This window comes from Ranitomeya imitator, chromosome 5 (assembly GCF_032444005.1).
Source record: "Ranitomeya imitator isolate aRanImi1 chromosome 5, aRanImi1.pri, whole genome shotgun sequence".
NCBI classification, from domain to species: Eukaryota; Metazoa; Chordata; class Amphibia; order Anura; family Dendrobatidae; genus Ranitomeya; species Ranitomeya imitator.
Genome location: NC_091286.1, coordinates 452,137,889 through 452,158,340, shown reverse-complemented (window position 1 = coordinate 452,158,340; position 20,452 = coordinate 452,137,889). Strand labels below are relative to the sequence as shown.

The following is a 20,452-nucleotide window of genomic DNA, read 5'->3' as shown; positions in this document are numbered from 1 at the left end:
AGCTAAAAACTCAAATTGTGACGTATTTGCTTTCCAAGAAACAAAACGGTCATCTATTAATCCACCAAAATTTTCTCATAAGAATTTCCCTTATATTTTTAGATCCTCCTTAAAAAAAAAGGCAAGAATGATTACGGCAATTAGAGATACTGTCTCTTTTCAATTATTAGAGGAAATTACTGATACTAACGGCCGATTCCAAATTCTTATCTGTGTAATCGATATGGTCACTTATACTCTACTTAATTTGTACGCTCTTAATCGTGGGTAAATCACATTTCTAGACAAACTAATGAAAAAAGTCCAAAAACATCAGAAAGGGGATTTAATTATTCTACGGGATTTTAATATTATTCCTGACCAAGCAATGGATACAACGGCCACACCCAGAAGTAAAATGTTCACCTTAAAGGGAACCTGTCACCCCGAAATTCGCGGGTGAGGTAAGCCCACCGTCATCAGGGGCTTATCTACAGCATTCTGTAATGCTGTAGATAAGCCCCCGATGTTACCTGAAAGAGGAGAAAAAGACGTTAGATTATACTCACCCAGGGGCGGTCCCGCTGCTGGTCAGGTCGGATGGGCGTCTCCGGTCCGCTGCGGCGCCTCCCATCTTCATTACAAGACGTCCTCGTCTGATCTTCAGCCACGGCTCCGGCCCAGGCGTACTTTGCTCTGCCCTGTTGAGGGCAAAGTACTGCAGTGCGCAGGCGCCGGGCCTCTGACCTTTCCGGCGCCTGCGCACTGCAGTACTATCCTCTGCCCTCAACAGGGCAGAGCAAAGTACGCCGGAGCCGTGGCTGAAGATCAGAAGAGGACTGCCATTGGTTGTTGGCATTTTAGATATATATTTAATAAAATTGTATTTTTAGGGTATTTCATGATTACATATGCAGTCAATAACTCTTTCATGAACTAGGACCTCAGTTTTAATAAAAACTATGGCCTCCGATTCACAATTGTGTTTACTCCAGAATTACGCGGTAAAACACCTTCAAGTTTCATAACACAAAAGGTTACGCTATAAATGTTACTCTAGTTCTCGACTGGAGTAACATTTCCGGTGAGGTGCTCACCACTGGCAAGATGTGCCGAATTCATTAAGTGGAGTGCATCTTCTAATGAATCAAGCCCATCTTATCCTGCATGTCCCTCATTTAGACCAAACACCAGTCCAAATGAATTCACATTTGAATGCATAAAACGAACAGATATTCATAGGTTCGTCTGTGTAACCATTTACCATGTCTCATCTGTTTTTCTAACATGCAAAAAAAAAATAGAAGTTTTCCAAGCTTCTACTAGCAGTCAGTGAAAAATGGAGCGCTCACAGATGCAGCTAGGATGCCAATGTGCGGTCTATTATATACCCCTGATCTCACTTAAATATGGGCGCTTGGGCTGCAAATCACATCTCCACAAATTATAGTGCACCATTGGGCTGTGGAAAAAAAAAAGAGAAAAAACAGCACATGTAGAAACCTAGTGTGTGAATGAGCCTTAGGACAGTGGGATGTAAAAGTTTGGGAACTTCTGGTTACAAAAATGAAAATGAGCTGATACAAAAGTTTGGGCACCCTGCGTGGTTAGTACCTAGAAGCACCCCTTCTTGCAAGTATTACAGCTAGTAAATGCTTTTTGTAGCCAGCCAAGAGTCCTTCAATTTTTGTTGAGGGATTTTCATCCATTCTTCCTTGGAAAATTCTTCCAGTTCTGTGAGATTCCTGGGTCATCTTGCATGCCCTGCTATTTTGAGGTCTAGCCACAGTTTTTCAATGCTGTTAAGATCAGGGGGCTGTGAGGGCCATTGTAAAACCTTCAGCTTGCCTCTTTCTAAGGTAGTCTATTGTGGATATTGAGGCGTGTTTGGGATCATATCCATTTGTAGAAGACATCCGGTTTTCAACTTCAGCTTTAGAATGTTATGGTGAGGATGCAGGATACGTTTTCTTCTGATGACTCCATGAAGTCCATATTTGTGCAATAGTGTCTGAACAGTAAAACAATGCACCGCAACTCCAGAGTCTACTAAAGCTTTCTGAAGATCTTTTGCAGTCAAGCAGGGGGTTCTGAGTTGCCTCTTTAGCAATTCCACAGGCAGCTCTCATTGAAATTTATCTTGGTCTTCCAGAACTTATATTGACCTCCACTGTTCCTGTAACTGTCATTTATTCTTTACATTTCAAACTGAGGAAAGGGCAACTTGAAAACGCTTTGCTGCCTTCTTATAGTCTTCTCCTGCTTTGTGGGCCTCCACCATTTTCAGAGTGCTAGGCAGCTGCTTAGAAGAACGAATAGCTGCTGTTTTTTGGCACAAGATTAGAGGAGGCTAGGTTTTTATAAAACTGGGAAATTTGCATTACCTGGCCTTTCCCGAATGATGATAGTGAACAAGCCGTAACCCTAAAAGGCTAATTAAGGTCTGAAACCTTGGTCAATGCTATCTGGGCACAAATCTCCAAGGGTGCCCAAACTTTTGCATCCATCCATATTCCTTTTTTAAGTTTAAAAATATAAAAAAATTACTTTTGCCTAAAATACAAAAGAAATGCATCATCTTTAATTTTAGGCCTTTTAGAGATCATTTCACCTTCAACTTGCTTAACTGTTCACAAGAACAGTAATTTTGACCAGGGGTGCCCAAACTTTTACATGCCGCTGTATCTGTTTCACGATCTGAGTATGGACTGTGATAAAAGGACTGACCACGGGACTCCGAACCAGAATATGGAAGCCTTATAGGCATATACTGTATAAAGCTAAATCAAGTTCAGGTCCGGAAACCCACGGCAAATCCTTTCATCATAGCCCATTCTCAGGCTTTGGAAAAAGCCTTACGGTACATTTTCGATGTGTCAAAGGATTGTACTGTAGCACTATTATTTTTGGGGATATTCGTTAAGTACCCAACTTTGGAATTACCTGAATTTCTGCATTGATTACTAATGCAATATAGTTATTTAAGTCACAATTAATATTATAGTTAGAGATAAACATTATCTAGGCCAATAACACAAACCGTTGTATAGTTCATGTATTTTATTGATCTCATTGAGTAATTATGCAAAGCGCAGGGACAAATCGTAAGTAAACCTGTAGGTTAGGCTGGATTCACACCTCCAGCTTTCGGGGTCTGTTTACAGACTAAAGGTACCGTCACATTAAGCGACGCTGCAGCGATATAGACAACGATGCTGATTGCTGCAGCGTCGCTGTGTGGTCACTGGAGAGCTGTCACACAGACAGCTCACCAGCAACCAACGATGCCGAAGTCCCCGGGTAACCAGGGTAAACATCGGGTTACTAAGCGCAGGGCCGCGCTTAGTAACCCGATGTATACCCTGGTTACCATTGTAAATGTAAAAAAAAAACCACATACTTACATTCTGGTGCTTGTCATGTCCCCGGCGTCCGCTTCCCTGCACTCCTCCTGCATCCTGTGTAAGCGCCGGCCGTAAAGCAGAGCGGTGATGTCACCGCTGTGCTCTGCTTTACGGCCGGCCGGCGCTGACACAGGATGCAGGAGTGCAGGGAAGCGGACGTCGGGGGACGCGACAGACACCGGAATGTAAGTATGTAGTGTTTTTTTTGTTTTTTTTTACATTTACAATGGTAACCAGGGTAAATATTGGGTTACTAAGCGCAGCCCTGCGCTTAGTAACCCGATGTTTACCCTGGTTACAAGTGAAGACATCGCTGGATCGGCGTCACACACGCCGATTCAGCGATGTCAGCGGGTGATCCAGCGACCAAATAAAGTTCTGGCCTTCTAGCTCCGACCAGCGATCTCAGCAGGATCCTGATCGCTGCTGCGTGTCAAACACAACAATATCGCTATCCAGGACGCTGCAACGTCACGGATCGCTATCGTTATTGTTCTAAAGTCGCTCAGTGTGAAGGTTCCTTAAAGTGCACAGATCTCCTGACCTGAGGCACTAGCCTTTTAGGCACAAAGTATGTGATTCCTTTTCTGCTGGGCAGTATGAGCCTTCATGCAGGGCCCCCGGAAGAGGTGGAGGTCACCGGTATGCTCTTCATACACTCCCTCTCCAGTTCTGCACTAGGATGTTACCGCTTAATTGTAAAGTGCTGTGGAATATGTTGGTGCTATATAAATAAATTTATTATTATTAGGTTTTCCTGGATTGTTCCTTCAACGGTCTGAGCCAACATCTTGAAATCGGAGAATCAGGTAGTGTTACAAATCAATAGCACTTTTATTCTTGGTCTTCTGTTTGTGAAACAGTATGTAATGTATATAAAGTGACAGCCATATAGAACCATAGTCATGAATGTTGTCATAACACAAGGAGGATACTTCATGGAAGTTATTCGGAATCGGCTTCGTCTTCATATTCAACAAGTGGAGCGTGCCTGCTGGCCTGGACGCCTTCCTTGAAGTAAACCTTTTTGATGGTCCCAGCTTTGGGTGCTCTTATTGTGTGCTGTGAGAATAAATAAGTACACATTTTGTATATTAAAATCTGTATTTCACAGAACCACAAATTAAACTTTGGTTCTCCCTGGCCAGATTTACTCAGAATCCCAATGCTACATGGCAAAAAAACGAATGCACTATTGTATCAGTTGTCAAAGAGGACCTGTCAGGTCAGAAGTGGGCAGTAGTGATGAGTGAAGTGCTCGGATTTGTTATGCAATCCCTGCGTGTGTTGTGGCTGTAGAACAGCCATGAGCCATGTAGCCGCAAGAACTCCAACATATTTTTTGAACACGCCAAAGTCACTCAGCACCCGAGCATGCTCACTCATCACTAGTGGACAGTTTTTCCTCTTATTTTTTCGCCACTGCTCCCAAGTATTAGGTTTCTTTTTAATCCGCCATTCAGTTCCATAGCTATGGGCCTTTTTTATGGTCTTTACCAAAGCGACGTTGCTCATCTAATTCTCTGGGGATGTGTTTTATAGGCTGCTCTGCACAAGCACCCTATGTCTAATGCACCCTTAGTAAAAAGCCATAAAAATAATCACTAAATAAAAAAAAGTGCATACCTCTGGAGACATATGGGGGATTAAAACCAAAATTGTAATACTTAGCGGAGCAGTGAAAATAAAATCGAAGCAAAACCCATGGGCACCATAAATCAGAGACCGGCTCCTGAAATCTAAACATGTATGTTTTACTCTTAAACTTTGCGGAAAGTGTGGCCAGGGACAAGGTGACTAGTCGTGGCCAGCTTCCCCAGGCACGCTCAGTCACACTGACAGGTCTCCCGATACACACAGTATAAAAAGGAGCCAAGTGCAATTCATAGGGACCTTGCTGCTGACACTTTTTAGTTGCTTTATTTTCAGCAGGGACTGATTCCATAATTTACCTCCATTTTCATAGCAATCATGACCATCAGAGGATCTCCAGCTTCTACTTTATCACCGGCTTTTACAAATACCTGAGAAGAAATGGAATAAATGAATAGCATAACCAGGAGCCTCGCCAGTGCTACGCTCTAGAATCTGTTCACATTTGCATCCTGGCTGCAGTGAATAATGGAGCATCACTACACCTGTTTTCAATCGCATATCATTGAATTCTAGAAGGATCCCACTGACTAACAGAAGGTTCAGGTCTCGTTTGCCAAATACAGAAAAACAGTGCCGCAGATGATGAAAACAAAGACCTGTAGAAAGGCGGTGTGAACAGAGCCTTATAATAATGAACACTGAGTTCATGTCACTCCAGCCATATTCTCTACATTTCATTGAGTAAGGTTGATGATTATTCTGTACTTTATTAAATGACATTACCTTTTCTATTGTTCCAGTCATTGGAGCTACAGCCCCACCTTGGCTCCCAGATGTGCTCACTTCTGATAGAAATTTTGGAGCAGGTATACCCAGCTGCACACTACCGTCCTGGAGAGAAAGGGAACAAAAATAAGTATTCCGTGTATATTTAGTTAGTCTGTAAAGGCCCCTTCACACTTAGCGACGCTGCAGCGATACAGACAACGATCCGGATCGCTGCAGCGTCGCTGTTTGGTCGCTGGAGAGCTGTCACACAGACCGCTCTCCAGCGACCAACGATGCCGGTAACCAGGGTAAACATCGGGTAACTAAGCGCAGGGCCGCGCTTAGTAACCCGATGTTTACCCTGGTTACCATGCTAAAAGTAAAAAAAAACAAACACTACATACTTACCTACCGCTGTCTGTCCTCCAGCGCTGCGCTCTGCTTCTCTGCTCTCCTCCTGTACTGGCTGTGAGCCGGAAAGCAGAGCGGTGACGTCACCGCTCTGCTTTCCGGCTCACAGCCAGTACAGGAGGAGTGCAGAGCACAGCGCTGGAGGACAGACAGCGGTAGGTAAGTATCTAGTGTTTGTTTTTTTTTTCTTTTAGCATGGTAACCAGGGTAAACATCGGGTTACTAAGCGCTGCCCTGCGCTTAGTTACCCGATGTTTACCCTGGTTACCAGTGAAGACATCGCTGGATCGGTGTCACACACGCCGATCCAGCGATGTCAGCAGGAGTCCAGCGACGAAATAAAGTTCTGGACTTTATTCAGCGACCAACGATCTCCCAGCAGGGGCCTGATCGTTGGTCGCTGTCACACATAACGATTTCATTAACGATATCGTTGCTACGTCACAAAAAGCAACGATATCGTTAACAATATCGTTATGTGTGAAGGTACCTTAAATCTTGACTTGGCGCATTCCCCTGGCTTGCATACAGAGCTTAGACCCATAAGTCATTTTGTTAGCCAATGTAGTAACAGTAAGTCTTTCCTACATGTTGTTGGCCCTTAAGTCCTGCAGCATGGTGGGGAACATTGCTCTTAGAGCCCCCCACCCGACTGATCAGAAGTGCTGAGCTCCTACAAGAACAAGCAGGACCCACTGACTTTCTATTGAGCCCGCACACCATTGTTCAAGAGCTCATGCAGTCTTTCTAGTAATACACTGAAAAGGGAACATGGACAGCACCTCCAAAAGTCATACACTGTCCTAATGCCGCTAGGCAAAAATATGTACGACTGAACAGGAGGTTCTTAGCGTAACATTCTGATCAGACTGTATGACGCCCACTGCCTCATGTTCAGATATATATATTGTTGCCTAGCAGCATTCTGTCCATTCTCTTTTTAGTAATGTTTAAAAGAGGTTGTAGATTACTAGACAACCTCTTAGTAATAGCTCCACTGTGCAGTATAAAAATCACTATCATTACCTACCAGACTGGCACCATTCTTCAGATCTACGAGTTGCATACTTCAGTGGACATGTGCCTGCTGCAGCCCACCTGCCTTCAATATTCTATCAAAATAGAGAAGACTGTAGCTGATCAGTGGCCACTAATAGATGGTAGTAGTCACCAGAGTACACAACTAACCAAACTAGGAGGTAACTATACAATGTTTTTATTTTGTAATGCAAAGTGAAGCTATTAAAAAGGGGTTGTCCAGTAGTATGTGCATATTCCCATCTCCAAGATCCTATCCCAATATGTAGTAGATGTAATAATATTAGCAAATACCTGCAATTAGAAACGTAGTATAGTTTTTCTGATACATTATATCTCTTTCCTCATGTGCAGGCATTATAGGACCTTAGGTATCTATGGTTACGACCACTAGCAATTAGCTGTCAGTGGTTGTAACTATGGATACTTAAGGTTCTGCAACACCTGCACATGAGGAAAAAGACATAGCGAATCAGCAGAATTATACTACATTTCTAATTTGGAGGTATTTCCTAATATTATTAATTATTAGACCTGCTACATATTGGGATTGGATCTTGGTGATCGGAATAGCTTTTTAAAGGGAACCGGTCACCCCCAAAATGGAAGGTGAGCGAAGCCCACCGGCATCAGGGGCTTATCTACAGCAACAAACCAAACTGAATACAATCTGGGCATACATAAATATAAAACCAAAAAAGAAAATTACCCTTAAAAAATACCTTTATTTCTACTCTTAAAATTTAGTCAGATAAAAAAGTCAAATATATTAACTAACACCAAAAGAGAATAGGGCTGGGTGTTGGTGGGCCGGTGCAGTGGACCGAACAACAAGGGGGGAAAAAAAGTTGGATGACAAATTCCTAATAAGACCCTAATGTGATCCTGAATGACCTGTGCCCTACCAAACAGTGGAGGTTGGCACCCTAACACACGATATGGCGCCCAGCCCTGTTTTCTTTTGGTGTTAGTTTATATATTTGACTTTTTTATCTGACTAAATTTAAGAGTAGAAATAAAGGTATTTTTTTAAGGGTGCTTATCTACAGCATTCTGTAATGCTGTAGATAAGCACCTGATGTATCCTAAAAGATGAGAAAAAGAGGTTAGATTATACTCACCCAGGGGCGGTCCCGGTACGATGTGCGTTGCGGTCCAGTCCGGGGCCTCCCATCTTCATCGGATGCCATCCTCTTCTTGTCTTCATGCTGCGGCTCCGGCGCAGGCGTACTTTGTCTTTTCTGTTGGGTGCAGAGCAAAGTACTGCAGTGCGCAGGCACCGGGAAAGATCAGAGAGGCCCAGCGCATGCGCCCTGCAGTACTTTGCTCTGCCCTTAGGGCAGACAAAGTACGCCTGCGCCGGAGCTGCGGCGTGAAGACAAGAAGAGGATGTGATCGTAAGAAGATGGGAGGCCCCGGACCACGACACCCATCGCAGCGGGACCGCCCCTGGGTGAGTATAATCTAACATCTTTTTTTCATCTTTCAGGTTACATCGGGGGCTTATCTACAGCATTACAGAATGCTGTAGATAAGCCCCTGATGCCGGTGGGCTTAGCTCAACTTCCATTTTTTAGGATGACAGGTTCCCTTTAAGGCCTTTCAAAATGTAAACAAAAACCAAAACTTTTGCAAGTGTAGTTACCCTCTAAATATTGTACTTTACTACAAAACAGCCGTTACCATGGAGAAGAGATGTATATTGTGATCAATGATAATGAGTTTGGATTTGCAGAATATTCCATTGACTGAGCATTTCAGATAAGTCACATCAGCTTCATTCACAAGTTCTCCAGACACTTTCAAAACTCTGTCATGAATCTGTAACACAAACACATTAACATCAGTATAAAGGTTATAGCGTAACACCCACACCACGATAAAGTCACTTAAATGGTCACAGTCGTGTCACCTAACTTTGCAAAGAGAGCAATAATACAAGTGAATATATTAAAAAAACAACAACTTTGTATTATATCGTTACTTATCAGAGAAGTCAGCATGTCTGCTAACTAATCAAAAGAAGGGTCCTATATATTTGTATGGGAAAATGACTTGCTGTTCAGGTTTTTATAGATGACAAGCATTTAGAGATAACATTCTTCACCAGATTTCCAATGGGAAGATGCGCAGAACGTTAGAAGTCAACAGGAAGGCTGAAAAGACACCTTGGTGTTGAAAGTTTTGTGAACATTTCTGCTTAAAAAACCCCAAAACATACAAGCTAGGTTTTGCTTTGTTACTTAATAAATTGAAAAAAACTTAAGTCCAGAAAACTGCTGTGAAAAAAAAATTAAAAAAAAGATACAAAGTGGAAATGACACTTTTTTTTTGTCTCCAGACACCTTAAATTTATAAAGCTCCAGAGAAGCACGAGCGCTTCATTAAGCGTCTTCTGCCTGAAAAACAGACATTTTTGACCACAGGAAAATGACGCAGTGTGAACACACCCTATGGAATCAGATTACAGCTACCTATTGGAGTCTATATAGAGCAAAGAGAGGCGCAAACAAGCGCAGAAAGATGATGCTTCAGATTTAGTGACACAGGAAAGGATTAGCTAACTTCAGGGCTGGATTCACAGCTATTCTGCTCAGTACTGCTATATGAGGTTCACAATAATGCCACTACTTCTGTGTATTACTCAGGAAAAGAACAGCAGGAATCTCTTACATCTTCAGTGTATGGGAGACATGATAGCAAAGATAACAAGGAAAGTCTGAAAAGGGGAAAACTAGTAAAAAATACAGGATATAAGTCACCTGACATGACAAGTATAGCTTAAATACATAGGTTACTAGTATGAGGAGGAATTACAATTTTTTTTATTTTTTTTTTTTTGGAGGTAGGGTCTCCTAGGAAAGATGATAATACCCAGAACCTAACATGCTGTATAATTACAGTGGAACCAAAGGCTAACATCCTAGTATGTTAACAGAGAAACAAAAAAGTGGTTTACGGTCCTCAAAATGTCATGACAAATTCTAAAAGAATGAAGATTAAAAAAAATTAAAGCAGATAACTAATATATGTGTAACAGCTAATGCTTACATAGAAGTCAGAAAAAACGGCATTTTTCTTTTTATGTAGCGGGCCCGAGTTCTTCAATGTCTTGTACAATGCACACAGTGTTGCAGAAGAATATAATAGGACAGCCCTCACATGGTGTCCATAGGGTCAGCTTGTCCTGGCACAGTATATAGGACATGTAACACCACACTGAAGTGTATACAGAACAATCGGTGCATGCATCTCAGTAATACAGGTGTGGCCACAATTTATGATGAATGATCTCTTCCATCATGCAGCTGGCACTGCCATCTCCGCTACCATCCAGCCTCCAGATACGACAGTCCGGGATGTACAGCAATGCCGATTGCTATTCTGGCTCTTATATGGACATTTATTTTCCTTTGTTGAAATACATGGGTAATATATTTTTTCTATTTGCCCTATGTCATAATTTAGAAATTATTTTTTCTTCACATCAATTTGTCGGGTTTTGCATTTAAGGACTGCTGTACTGGATGCTCAACGCACCAGTGCTGCACAATGCTTCTTTCTTCCTCTCCATCTAATATCGGCATTTTTCCTTTCCTCCTATCCTAATCAACAGGACGGTCACAATACACGTGTGGAAGAGAGGAGCCGCATAACCCATTTGCTCCGCGCTTCCTCTAGAGTACTTTCATGTTCAATAGACTATTTCTTAGCACATTTTCCTCTTCATTTCTGTAGTTACCTGTATATCATAAGATCCATCATGGTTATAAGTGATCTTCAAGTCCACTTCTGGAAAAAGACAAGATATAATAACTAAACCGATTATACTGCAGGACTAGCGGTCCACCAAAAAGAATCAAGAATCCCCAGAATCTAGTAATATTTTATAGCTCACTGAAACAGAAAATACACACAAAATCCCAATAATTGCATAATATAATATAATATATACAGTACAGACCAAAAGTTTGGACACACCTCATTTAAAGATTTTTTTGTATTTTCATAACTATGAAAATTTTACATTCACACTGAAGGCATCAAAACTATGAATTAACACATGTGGAATTATATACTTAAAAAAAAAGTGTGAAACAACTGAAATTATGTCTTATATTCTAGGTTCTTCAAAGTAGCCACCTTTTGCTATGATGACTGCTTTGCACACTCTTCGCATTCTCTTGATGAGCTTCAAGAGGTAGTCACCGGGAATGGTTTTCACTTCACAGGTGTGCCCTGTCAGGTTTAATAAGTGAGATTTCTTGCCTTATAAATGGGGTTGGGACCATCAGTTGTGTTGTGAAGACGTCTGGTGGATACACAGCTGATAGTACTACTGAATAGACTGTAAGAATTTGTATTATGGCAAGAAAAAAGCAGCTAAGTAAAGAAAAACGAGTGGCCATCATTACTTTAAGAAATGAAGGTCAGTCAGTCCGAAAAATTGGGAAAACTTTGAATGTGTCCCCAAGTGCAGTGGCAAAAACCATCAAGCGCTACAAAGAAACTGGCTCACATGAGGACCGCCCCAGGAAAGGAAGACCAAGAGTCACCTCTGCTTCTGAGGATAAGTGTATCCGAGTCACCAGCCTCAGAAATCGCAGGTTAACAGCAGCTCAGATTAGAGACCAGGTCAATGCCACACAGAGTTCTAGCAGCAGACACATCTCTACAACAACTGTTGGGCCGGGGTCACACTAGCGTATTGCATCCGATGCGAGAGCATCGAAAGCGATATGCTAATGACACTCGGCTCCTGCTCTGCTGTCAGCAGGAGCCGAGTGTCATGCGTCTGTGCTCCGAGCCTCTCGCAGAAAGTGGATCGGTTAACAGCTGCGGAGGAGGCGGAGAAACTAATTTCTGCATCTCCTCCATTGCCAGGGTCAGCGTATAAATGCACATCACTCGGATGATATCTGAGTGATGTGCGTTGTCTCACTTGCACCCATAGGCTTATATGGGTGCGAGTGAGCAGGGACTCGGCCGAGTGTCGGTGGCAATCGCAGCATGCTGCGATTTCAATCGCACACTGAAAAAGGCCCGAGGAAAAAAACGGTTATGTGAGCTACCCCACAGAAGAATACTGGTCCGATTGCTATGCGATTTTTTATCGCATAGCACTCGTCCGTATTACGCTCTAATGTGACTCCAGCCTTAAGAGGAGACTTTGTGCAGCAGGCCTTCATGGTGAAATAGCTGCACAAAAGGACAGGCAACAAGCAAAAGAGACTTGTTTGGGCTAAAGAACACAAGGAATGGACATTAGACCAGTGGAAATCTGTGCTTTGGTCTGATGAGTCCAAATTTCAGATCTTTGGTTCCAACCACTGTGTCTTTGTGCGACGCAGAAAAGGTGAACGGATGGACTCTACATGCCTGGTTCCCACTGTGAAGCATGGAGGAGGAGGTATGATGGTGTGGGGGTGCTTTGCTGGGGACACTGTTGGGGATTTATTCAAAATTGAAGGCATACTGAACCAACATGGCTACCACAGCATCTTGCAGCGACATGCTTTTCCATCCGGTTTGCGTTTAGTTGGACCATCATTTATTTTTCAACAGGACAATGACCTCAAACACACCTCCAGGCTGTGTAAGGGCTATATGACCAAGAAGGAGGGTGATGGGGTGCTATGCCAGATGACCTGGACTCCACAGTCACCAGACCTGAACCCAATCGAGATGGTTTGGGGTGAGCTGGACCGCAGAGTGAAGGCAAAAGGGCCAACAAGTGCTAAGCATCTCTGGGAACTCCTTCAAGATTGTTGGAAGACCATTCCCGGTGACTACCTCTTGAAGCTCATCAAGAGAATGCCAAGAGTGTGCAAAGCAGTCATCAAAGCAAAAGGTGGCTACTTTGAAGAACCTAGAATATAAGACATATTTTCAGTTGTTTCACACTTTTTTGTTATGTATATAATTCCCCATGTGTTAATTCATAGTTGTGATGCCTTCAGTGTGAATGTACAATTTTCATAGTCATGAAAATACAGAAAAATCTTTAAATGAGAAGGTGTGTCCAAACCTTTGGTCTGTACTGTATATATTGTATTTTTTTTCCACTATTTTGTTGTTAAAAAAAAAAAAGAGTAACATTTTGTCATTGTGTTCCAAGATCAGATGCTTTCTCCCACTCTATCATAACATTTTGTGCGAGGCTGTGAGACAACTGGCTGCAGCTACTGTGATCCACCTCATCACTGCTGTCTGCAAGAGATAAAGAAAGCTCCCTCCCATAGATAAGCCTGTCAATTAGTGATGAGCGAGTATACTCATTGCTCCGCGTTTCCCCTCCGAGTATTTATGACTGCTGGGAGATTTAGTTTTCATCCGGCAGCTGAATGATTTACAGCTACTAGACAGCTTGAACACATGTGGGGATTCCCTAGCAACCAGGCAACCTCCACATGTACTCAGCCTGGCTAGTAGCTGTAAATCATTCAGCTGCCGCAATGAAAACTAAATCTATGAGCAGTCAAATACTCAGAGACCACCCGAGCGTGCTCTGGAAAACCCGAGCAACGAGTATATTTGCTCATCACTACTGTCAACCAAACAAGGAAGAGCTCACAGGAGAATTACACGAAAGCTGGCGTCGCATAAAACGTATATATAAAGAAAAAAAAAGAAAAATCAGTGTATTTCACGGCCGAGAATTGCACAAGTGTTCTCCGTACGGTGATCCGTAGGTAATTCGTTTGCAATCCGATGATGAGATTTCCTCGCATCTATGTATCCGTATGACATGCGTATTTCTCAATGTTTTTCCCCATTGAATTTAATGGCTCAATGGGCTGAAATGAGGAAAATGCTTGTGTATTTCTCGCAAGTGACACTGATGGTCCGTGTGTTCTCCGATTTTTTCTCGCACCCATAGACTTGCATTGGCGAGTCTCTGCCGATATATGCGTGCAATCGCAGAATGCTGCCATTTCACCCTCTAGTATAATACAGCGGAGAAAAAAAAAAAAAAAATCGGACGATGGGAGCTGCCCCATAGATTAACATTGGGCCGAGTGCTGTGCGATTTTTTCTTGCATAGTACTCGTCTGTATTCCTCTCTAGTGTCACTCCGGCCTAATACTACAATTCAGGATCACAAAAGCAAATGGCGTATACAAGTCACTTACAAAGTAAAAAGAGAGACTTTAGGAGGAAACTAAGCACAAAATATTTAACCCCTTCCTGACGTATGACGTACATTTACATCATATGTCGTGTTCATGACTTTGCTGTGGGCTCGGCTCTCAAGCATTCATCTTTACCAGCTGGTGGTGCCCGATTTCAACAGCCATCATCTGCCTTTAACAGCTGCGGGTGGACATCGGCATTTAACGCGCATCATTTTGCACATCATTTCACGCATCGATCAGCGCAGCAATTTGTTGTAATGACAGCTAGGGGTCTGCTGCAGACCTCTGTGCTTGTCATCATGATTCTCCTGTGAAAGCCAGTGTTATGCTGGAGTCACACGAGCGTATCACACGGCCCAGTGCTATGCGATAAAACATCATAACACACTCTGTCCAGAGTTACTCTATGGGGCAGCTCAGATATGCGATTAATTTCTCATGCAGATTCGGCGTGAGAGAACGTAATTAATGAATATTGGTCAAATAGTGGCACTACATTCACAACTATCAATACTCAACTTCAACCACATAAATAATTGCCAATGTTGAGATCTCTCTCCATCAGAAAGCACCCAAGACAGCATAAGGAGCCAGCAGCACTGAGAAGCAGGGTGCTGCTGGGAAATGTAGTTTGAGCAAATAAGCTGGATACACAGTGGCAAAAAGAAAAAAACTTATACAAAAGTACAAAAAAAAAAAAAAACCTTGTGCAGTATATTAACAATATTCAAGCAGATACTGTGTTTTGTAAATAAAATAAAAAATATTTACATTGGGAAGTACGTCAACTTTAAAAAGGAATTTCACAGTACATAGAAAAATATAATGAAAGCTATAAATCCACATAAAAGCCACTTACTATTTTCTCCATCCATCAAGGAAAGGAGCCTGGTATACAGAACATTTATTCGTTTGCCACTGCTGGATGAAAATGGGGAAAATCTATCTACAAAATAAAAACATTGGAAAATGCTCATTATCATGTATTTTATTATTCAATTGATGTTATGTTCTAATATGTTATGTGGTATCAGCTGAATAATTAAACCATAAAAATGGAATACTGTGACTAAATAAAATTCAAAATCTGACTTGTATTGTTCATTCCCAAGAATGGTAGTTGTGTGAACCAATGTCAGATCAGCCTGTCAAATAGGTAAGACCCCAATAATATCAACCGTAAATAGGGTGGGGTGTTCCCTCTAAGGGCTCATACTCATCCGTGTTTAAAACAGAAGAGTGAAATCTGATAAAGAAAAATCGGATTGCACTCTGACTATCGTTAGTCAATAATTCTGTGTTCATCTGCTATTTTTTTCTCAAATCGGATCAGACTGAGAAAATAAATAAGATTATATAAGGAGTTGTCCTTAAATGTCACAAAGATGGCACTTCAACAGAACTGAAACCACAAAATGCCCAGGTGTAATTAAACACTAGGCAAAAAAAATGAAGAGAACCAAAATTCAAATATAAAACATAATATTTATTAACTTTAAAATTAAAGGACAGATCATTAATACACAAAAATACCCTATAGGGGGACAAAATGGATCTACCCACAAATCAAAACATGCCAATACATAAGTGCGCTCCAAGTCACAAGAGACCATATAGAATAAACTATGGAATAAATAGCAAATTAATATATAACCTAAATTATCCTCATAGTAGTGCAATTGCAAAGCAAGCAAGAGGGATAGGACATTATAATAACATCACACAGTGCCTGTGGCATCCCCTAATGACTATACCCAAAATCACCTCATGACCTGACAATCAATGTATCCAGCTTCAGTACTATCCATAATTTGCATGCACATTACCTGAGCTGTGGAGCTGTGACAATAAACACCAGTGATGGCAGAGAGTGTGGGTGGTCCAGCGATTCCCCCCTCACCCCGATGCGCGTTTCGCACCCTATCTTCTCCCAGAAGACTACAACTATGGAGGTTAATTTAGGATATATATTAATTTGCTATTTATTCCATAGTTTATTCTATATACTCTCTTGTGACTTGGAGCGCACTTATGTATTGTCATGTTTTGATTTGTGGGTAGATTTTAAAGTTAATAAATATTATGTTTTATATTTCAATTTTGGGTCTCTTCATTTTTTTGCCTAGTGTTTAATTACACCTGGGCATTTTGTGGTTTGAGAAAATAAATAAATTGCACGGCACACTTGCAATTTGTGCGCACCCATCTCATTGGAAACCCGACATTTCATCAGCCAAGCAGAGTAAATTCACATCCCGAACCATAAGAATAGCATAGATATGTAGATGGAATAAAAAGAAAAAAAATGGCGTGGGGTCCCCTATATTTTTCTTAACTAGCTGAGGGAAAGTTGATAGCTGAGGGCTGAGGTTTATAATCTGGGAAGGGGGTAATAATCATGGAGCTTCCCAGGCTACCAATATCAGCTTACAGCCGTCTACTTAGCCCTTACTGGTTATTAAGAAGGGGTGACCACCGCAAAAAATGACATAGGGGTCCCCTCTATTATTAATAACCAGCAAATGCTAGGCAGACAGCTGTGGGCTGATATTAATAGAAAGGGGCAATGGTATTGGCCCCTCTCGGACTAAGAACACCAGCCCTCAGCCGCCCATGAAATGGAGCATCCATTAGATGTGCTTAGCCTCCGCTCTTCCCACTTGTCCTGGTGCGGTGGCAGTTGACTGCCTCGCCTTAGCTGGTTATAATAGGGGGACCACATGTCACCTTGTTTGTTTGTTTGTTTTTTGGGGGGGTGACACCTTGTTAATAACTAGTAAAGGCTAAATATACATCTGTGAGCTAATGTTAATAACCAGGGAAGCTCCATGTTTATTACCTCCTTTCCAGGCTATTCAGACCAGCTCTCAGCTGGACCTCTTGCCATTTTTTCCTTTAGTCTATTTAATCTTGAAATAAATACAAGTACAAAAAGCTACACACGTAAAGCACTGATTATATAACTCACAGACCTCTATCTATATCTGTATATAAGATTGTTTTATTAGTTAGTAGACTAGCTTGAAATGACAGAATTACTCTACGTAAAAGCTGATGTTAAAAATGCACACGTATGTTCGGATGGATGCTTCTTGCTAAAAATCGCATTGTACTCACATGATACTTGTCCTACTTTTCAGGAACAACATCGGACCGATTTTACTTAACCTTCGTCCGGCTGAGTAGGTACAATTGTAACTATTCCGTTTTAAAATTGCAATAACTTTTTATTTCGAAAAGCCGTAGAGGGCTGAAATTTCGTGACATCTCTGCAGTTTTGGTCCAGAATATATTGGCCAAATTTCAATAAAATATATATGAAGGTACAATTGTACCTCTGCAGCCGGTTAACGTTGTAAAATTACCGTATGCAGCCTGACGAAGGTTAAGCTGATAAGTGTGAGCCCCAGCTCTGTTGTAGACTAAATAATTTTTCTTTTAAAGAAGGCTAGAAAATAAGGAATAATCTCTGTAACGTGAAAGCAGAAAGGAGCAGCAGACAAACCTTCCCACTGCAGACTGAACTCTTTGGTTAAGAGCTGCTCCCTCAGAATCAGGCCCAGTGCGGCCTGGCACAGCATCTCATTGGAAGTCCGTTTCTTAGGGGAAAAGAGTTCATCATAATGCTGGGGGATAAAATTGGTATGTACATCCCCTGCTTCAAATGCTGGGTGACCAGACAAACTGAGAAGGAAATCAATATTGGTGCTAAGGCCCACAATCTGAAAAATAGGAAATAATTGTTACCAAAGTCACGATCACGTGGATCCTGCGTTACTTCATACAAATCAATACGTTATTTTTAGATGTTCATTTAAACCACAGAAATTGAAAACCATTTAGACTAAAGAGAATCTATATCTTGGATTTTTCTACCCCTTCTGGAAGTAACATGACGTATTAGCATCCATCAATGTATAACTTACTGGGCTTATTGCTCGTTTTCTCTGCTGCAGATCTGGCAGTGCTCAGAATGATGAGCCCTGTAAAACGCCACACACAAGGATTGACAGCTTTCAGTGTACACTGTGCATAGGCAGAAAGCTGCTAGTTAATGGTGAAGTAGAGTTATACAACATTGAAGAATATGGAAGAATACATGGTGGAACGTTTACTAGTCCTTTAGTGAATATATATATATATATATATATATATATATATATATATATATATATATATATATATATATATATATATACTAGATGGCAGCCCGATTCTAAAGAATCGGGAGTCTAGAATCCATATATACTTTATTTATTCAAATGTAAGAATAATACAATTAATAAATAATAGTAAGAAAGAACAAAAATAATAGGCAGTATATGGAGAAAACACCAAACAAAAGTTCAAAATTGGTGTGAAAATGTCACTGAACCACTTCACAACTAAATATATATAGTTTTGGTAAATGGTATTATCATTTTTTTGACGAAATTCGGCAGGAGCTTGAAGAGCAACGTCACTGGGCCCGCCTCCACGCAGTAGAAACTTGCTGTGAGGTAAAAATTCAAAAATCACACCAAAATGGCGGGCGGAGTGTGTCACAGTACGGCACGTTTCTGATTGGTCGCTCGCAGCAGGCGGCAACCAATCAGACACTGGACACTGTTGACGTCACTTATCTCCGGACATTAGCTCCGGACAAAGCCACGGAAGTTGGCACAAATTGCAGGAAGTAGTGTTCTAGGCAATTATATATAAGATAGATATATATATATATAGATATATATATATAGATATATATATATATAGATATATATATATATATAGATATATATAGATATATATATATATAGATATAGATATATATAGATATAGATATAGATATATATAGATATAGATATATATAGATATAGATATATATAGATATATATATATACTAGATGGCAGCCCGATTCTAAAGAATCGGGAGTCTAGAATCCATATATACTTTATTTATTCAAATGTAAGAATAATACAATTAATAAATAATAGTAAGAAAGAACAAAAAATGGCTGCACTCACCAGCTCTTGACAATTCTTGTTATTTAAGGTACAGTTACACAGGATCCATGAACATGCTTATGAGGGGAGGGATGAAAGACATCAGACTTAGCACGCTGTTTGCGCTTACGTGCGGCATCGGCGGCTTTTCGCTCTGCATCATTACCATACTTTATATCAGACCTGATCTTACGTGCGCCATCATAAGCTTTGGACTCTGTGTCATTAGTATACTTAACAGTGTCCATGCGCTTGCATCTATCCTCTGTACTCTTGTTAGCACGCTGTTTGCGCTTACGTGCGGCATCGGCGTCTTTTTGCTCTGCATTATTAGTATACTTTCTATCAGACCTAATCTTACGTGCGCCATCAGCAGCTTTGGGCTCTGTGTCATTAGTATCCTTACTATTAGAGCTCATGTTGGCTAAGCAAAACAGCTTTAAGCGTGGTGGTGGCAAACAACAGGTTAATAAGAGGCAGTGTCAGGTAGTAGGAAAATAGCCAGTTAATAATAGGCAATAGTTCTTTGCAGGAATGCAGATATTAATAAATAGGCAGTTTATATTGCAGAGAAATTGCTGGGCAATAATGGACAATGTCCTTATGAGGCAAATAATAGAGCAATATACCCAATGTGGCAAAGAAGAGGTTAATAAACAGCAGTCTCTCAGTATAACAGTCAGTGAATAATGGGCAGTATATGGAGAAAACACCAAACAAAAGTTCAAAATTGGTGTGAAAATGTCACTGAACCACTTCACAACTAAATATATATAGTTTTGGTAAATGGTATTATCATTTTTTTGACGAAATTCGGCAGGAGCTTGAAGAGCAACGTCACTGGGCGAGCCTCCACGCAGTAGAAACTTGCTGTGAGGTAAAAATTCAAAAATCACACCAAAATGGCGGGCGGAGTGTGTGACAGTACGGCACGTTTCTGATTGGTCGCTCGCAGCAGGCGGCAACCAATCAGACACTGGACACTGTTGACGTCACTTATCTCCGGACATTAGCTCCGGACATTAGCTCCGGACATTAGCTCCGGACAGGAAGTTGGCACAAATTGCAGGAAGTAGTATTCTAGGCAATTATATATTAGACTAGATGGCAGCCCGATTCTAAAGAATCGGGAGTCTA

At 41.3% G+C, this 20,452-nt stretch overlaps 1 protein-coding gene across 1 annotated transcript in view; it reads right to left on the bottom strand.

Moving 5' to 3' along the window:
- Nucleotides 1–4,193: 4,193 nt before the first annotated feature.
- Nucleotides 4,194–20,452, bottom strand: part of MCCC1 (methylcrotonyl-CoA carboxylase subunit 1) — a 60,948-nt gene continuing 44,689 nt past the window's right edge. Inside the window, exons 13-19 of the mRNA XM_069727243.1 lie at nt 17,838–18,054; nt 15,192–15,278; nt 10,939–10,988; nt 8,880–9,017; nt 5,763–5,870; nt 5,336–5,407; nt 4,194–4,445 (exon numbers count right to left, since the gene is read on the bottom strand). Coding sequence (XP_069583344.1) covers nt 4,329–4,445; nt 5,336–5,407; nt 5,763–5,870; nt 8,880–9,017; nt 10,939–10,988; nt 15,192–15,278; nt 17,838–18,054 — 789 coding nt within the window. The 3' untranslated portion in view covers nt 4,194–4,328. The remainder of the gene's footprint in view (nt 4,446–5,335; nt 5,408–5,762; nt 5,871–8,879; nt 9,018–10,938; nt 10,989–15,191; nt 15,279–17,837; nt 18,055–20,452) is intronic.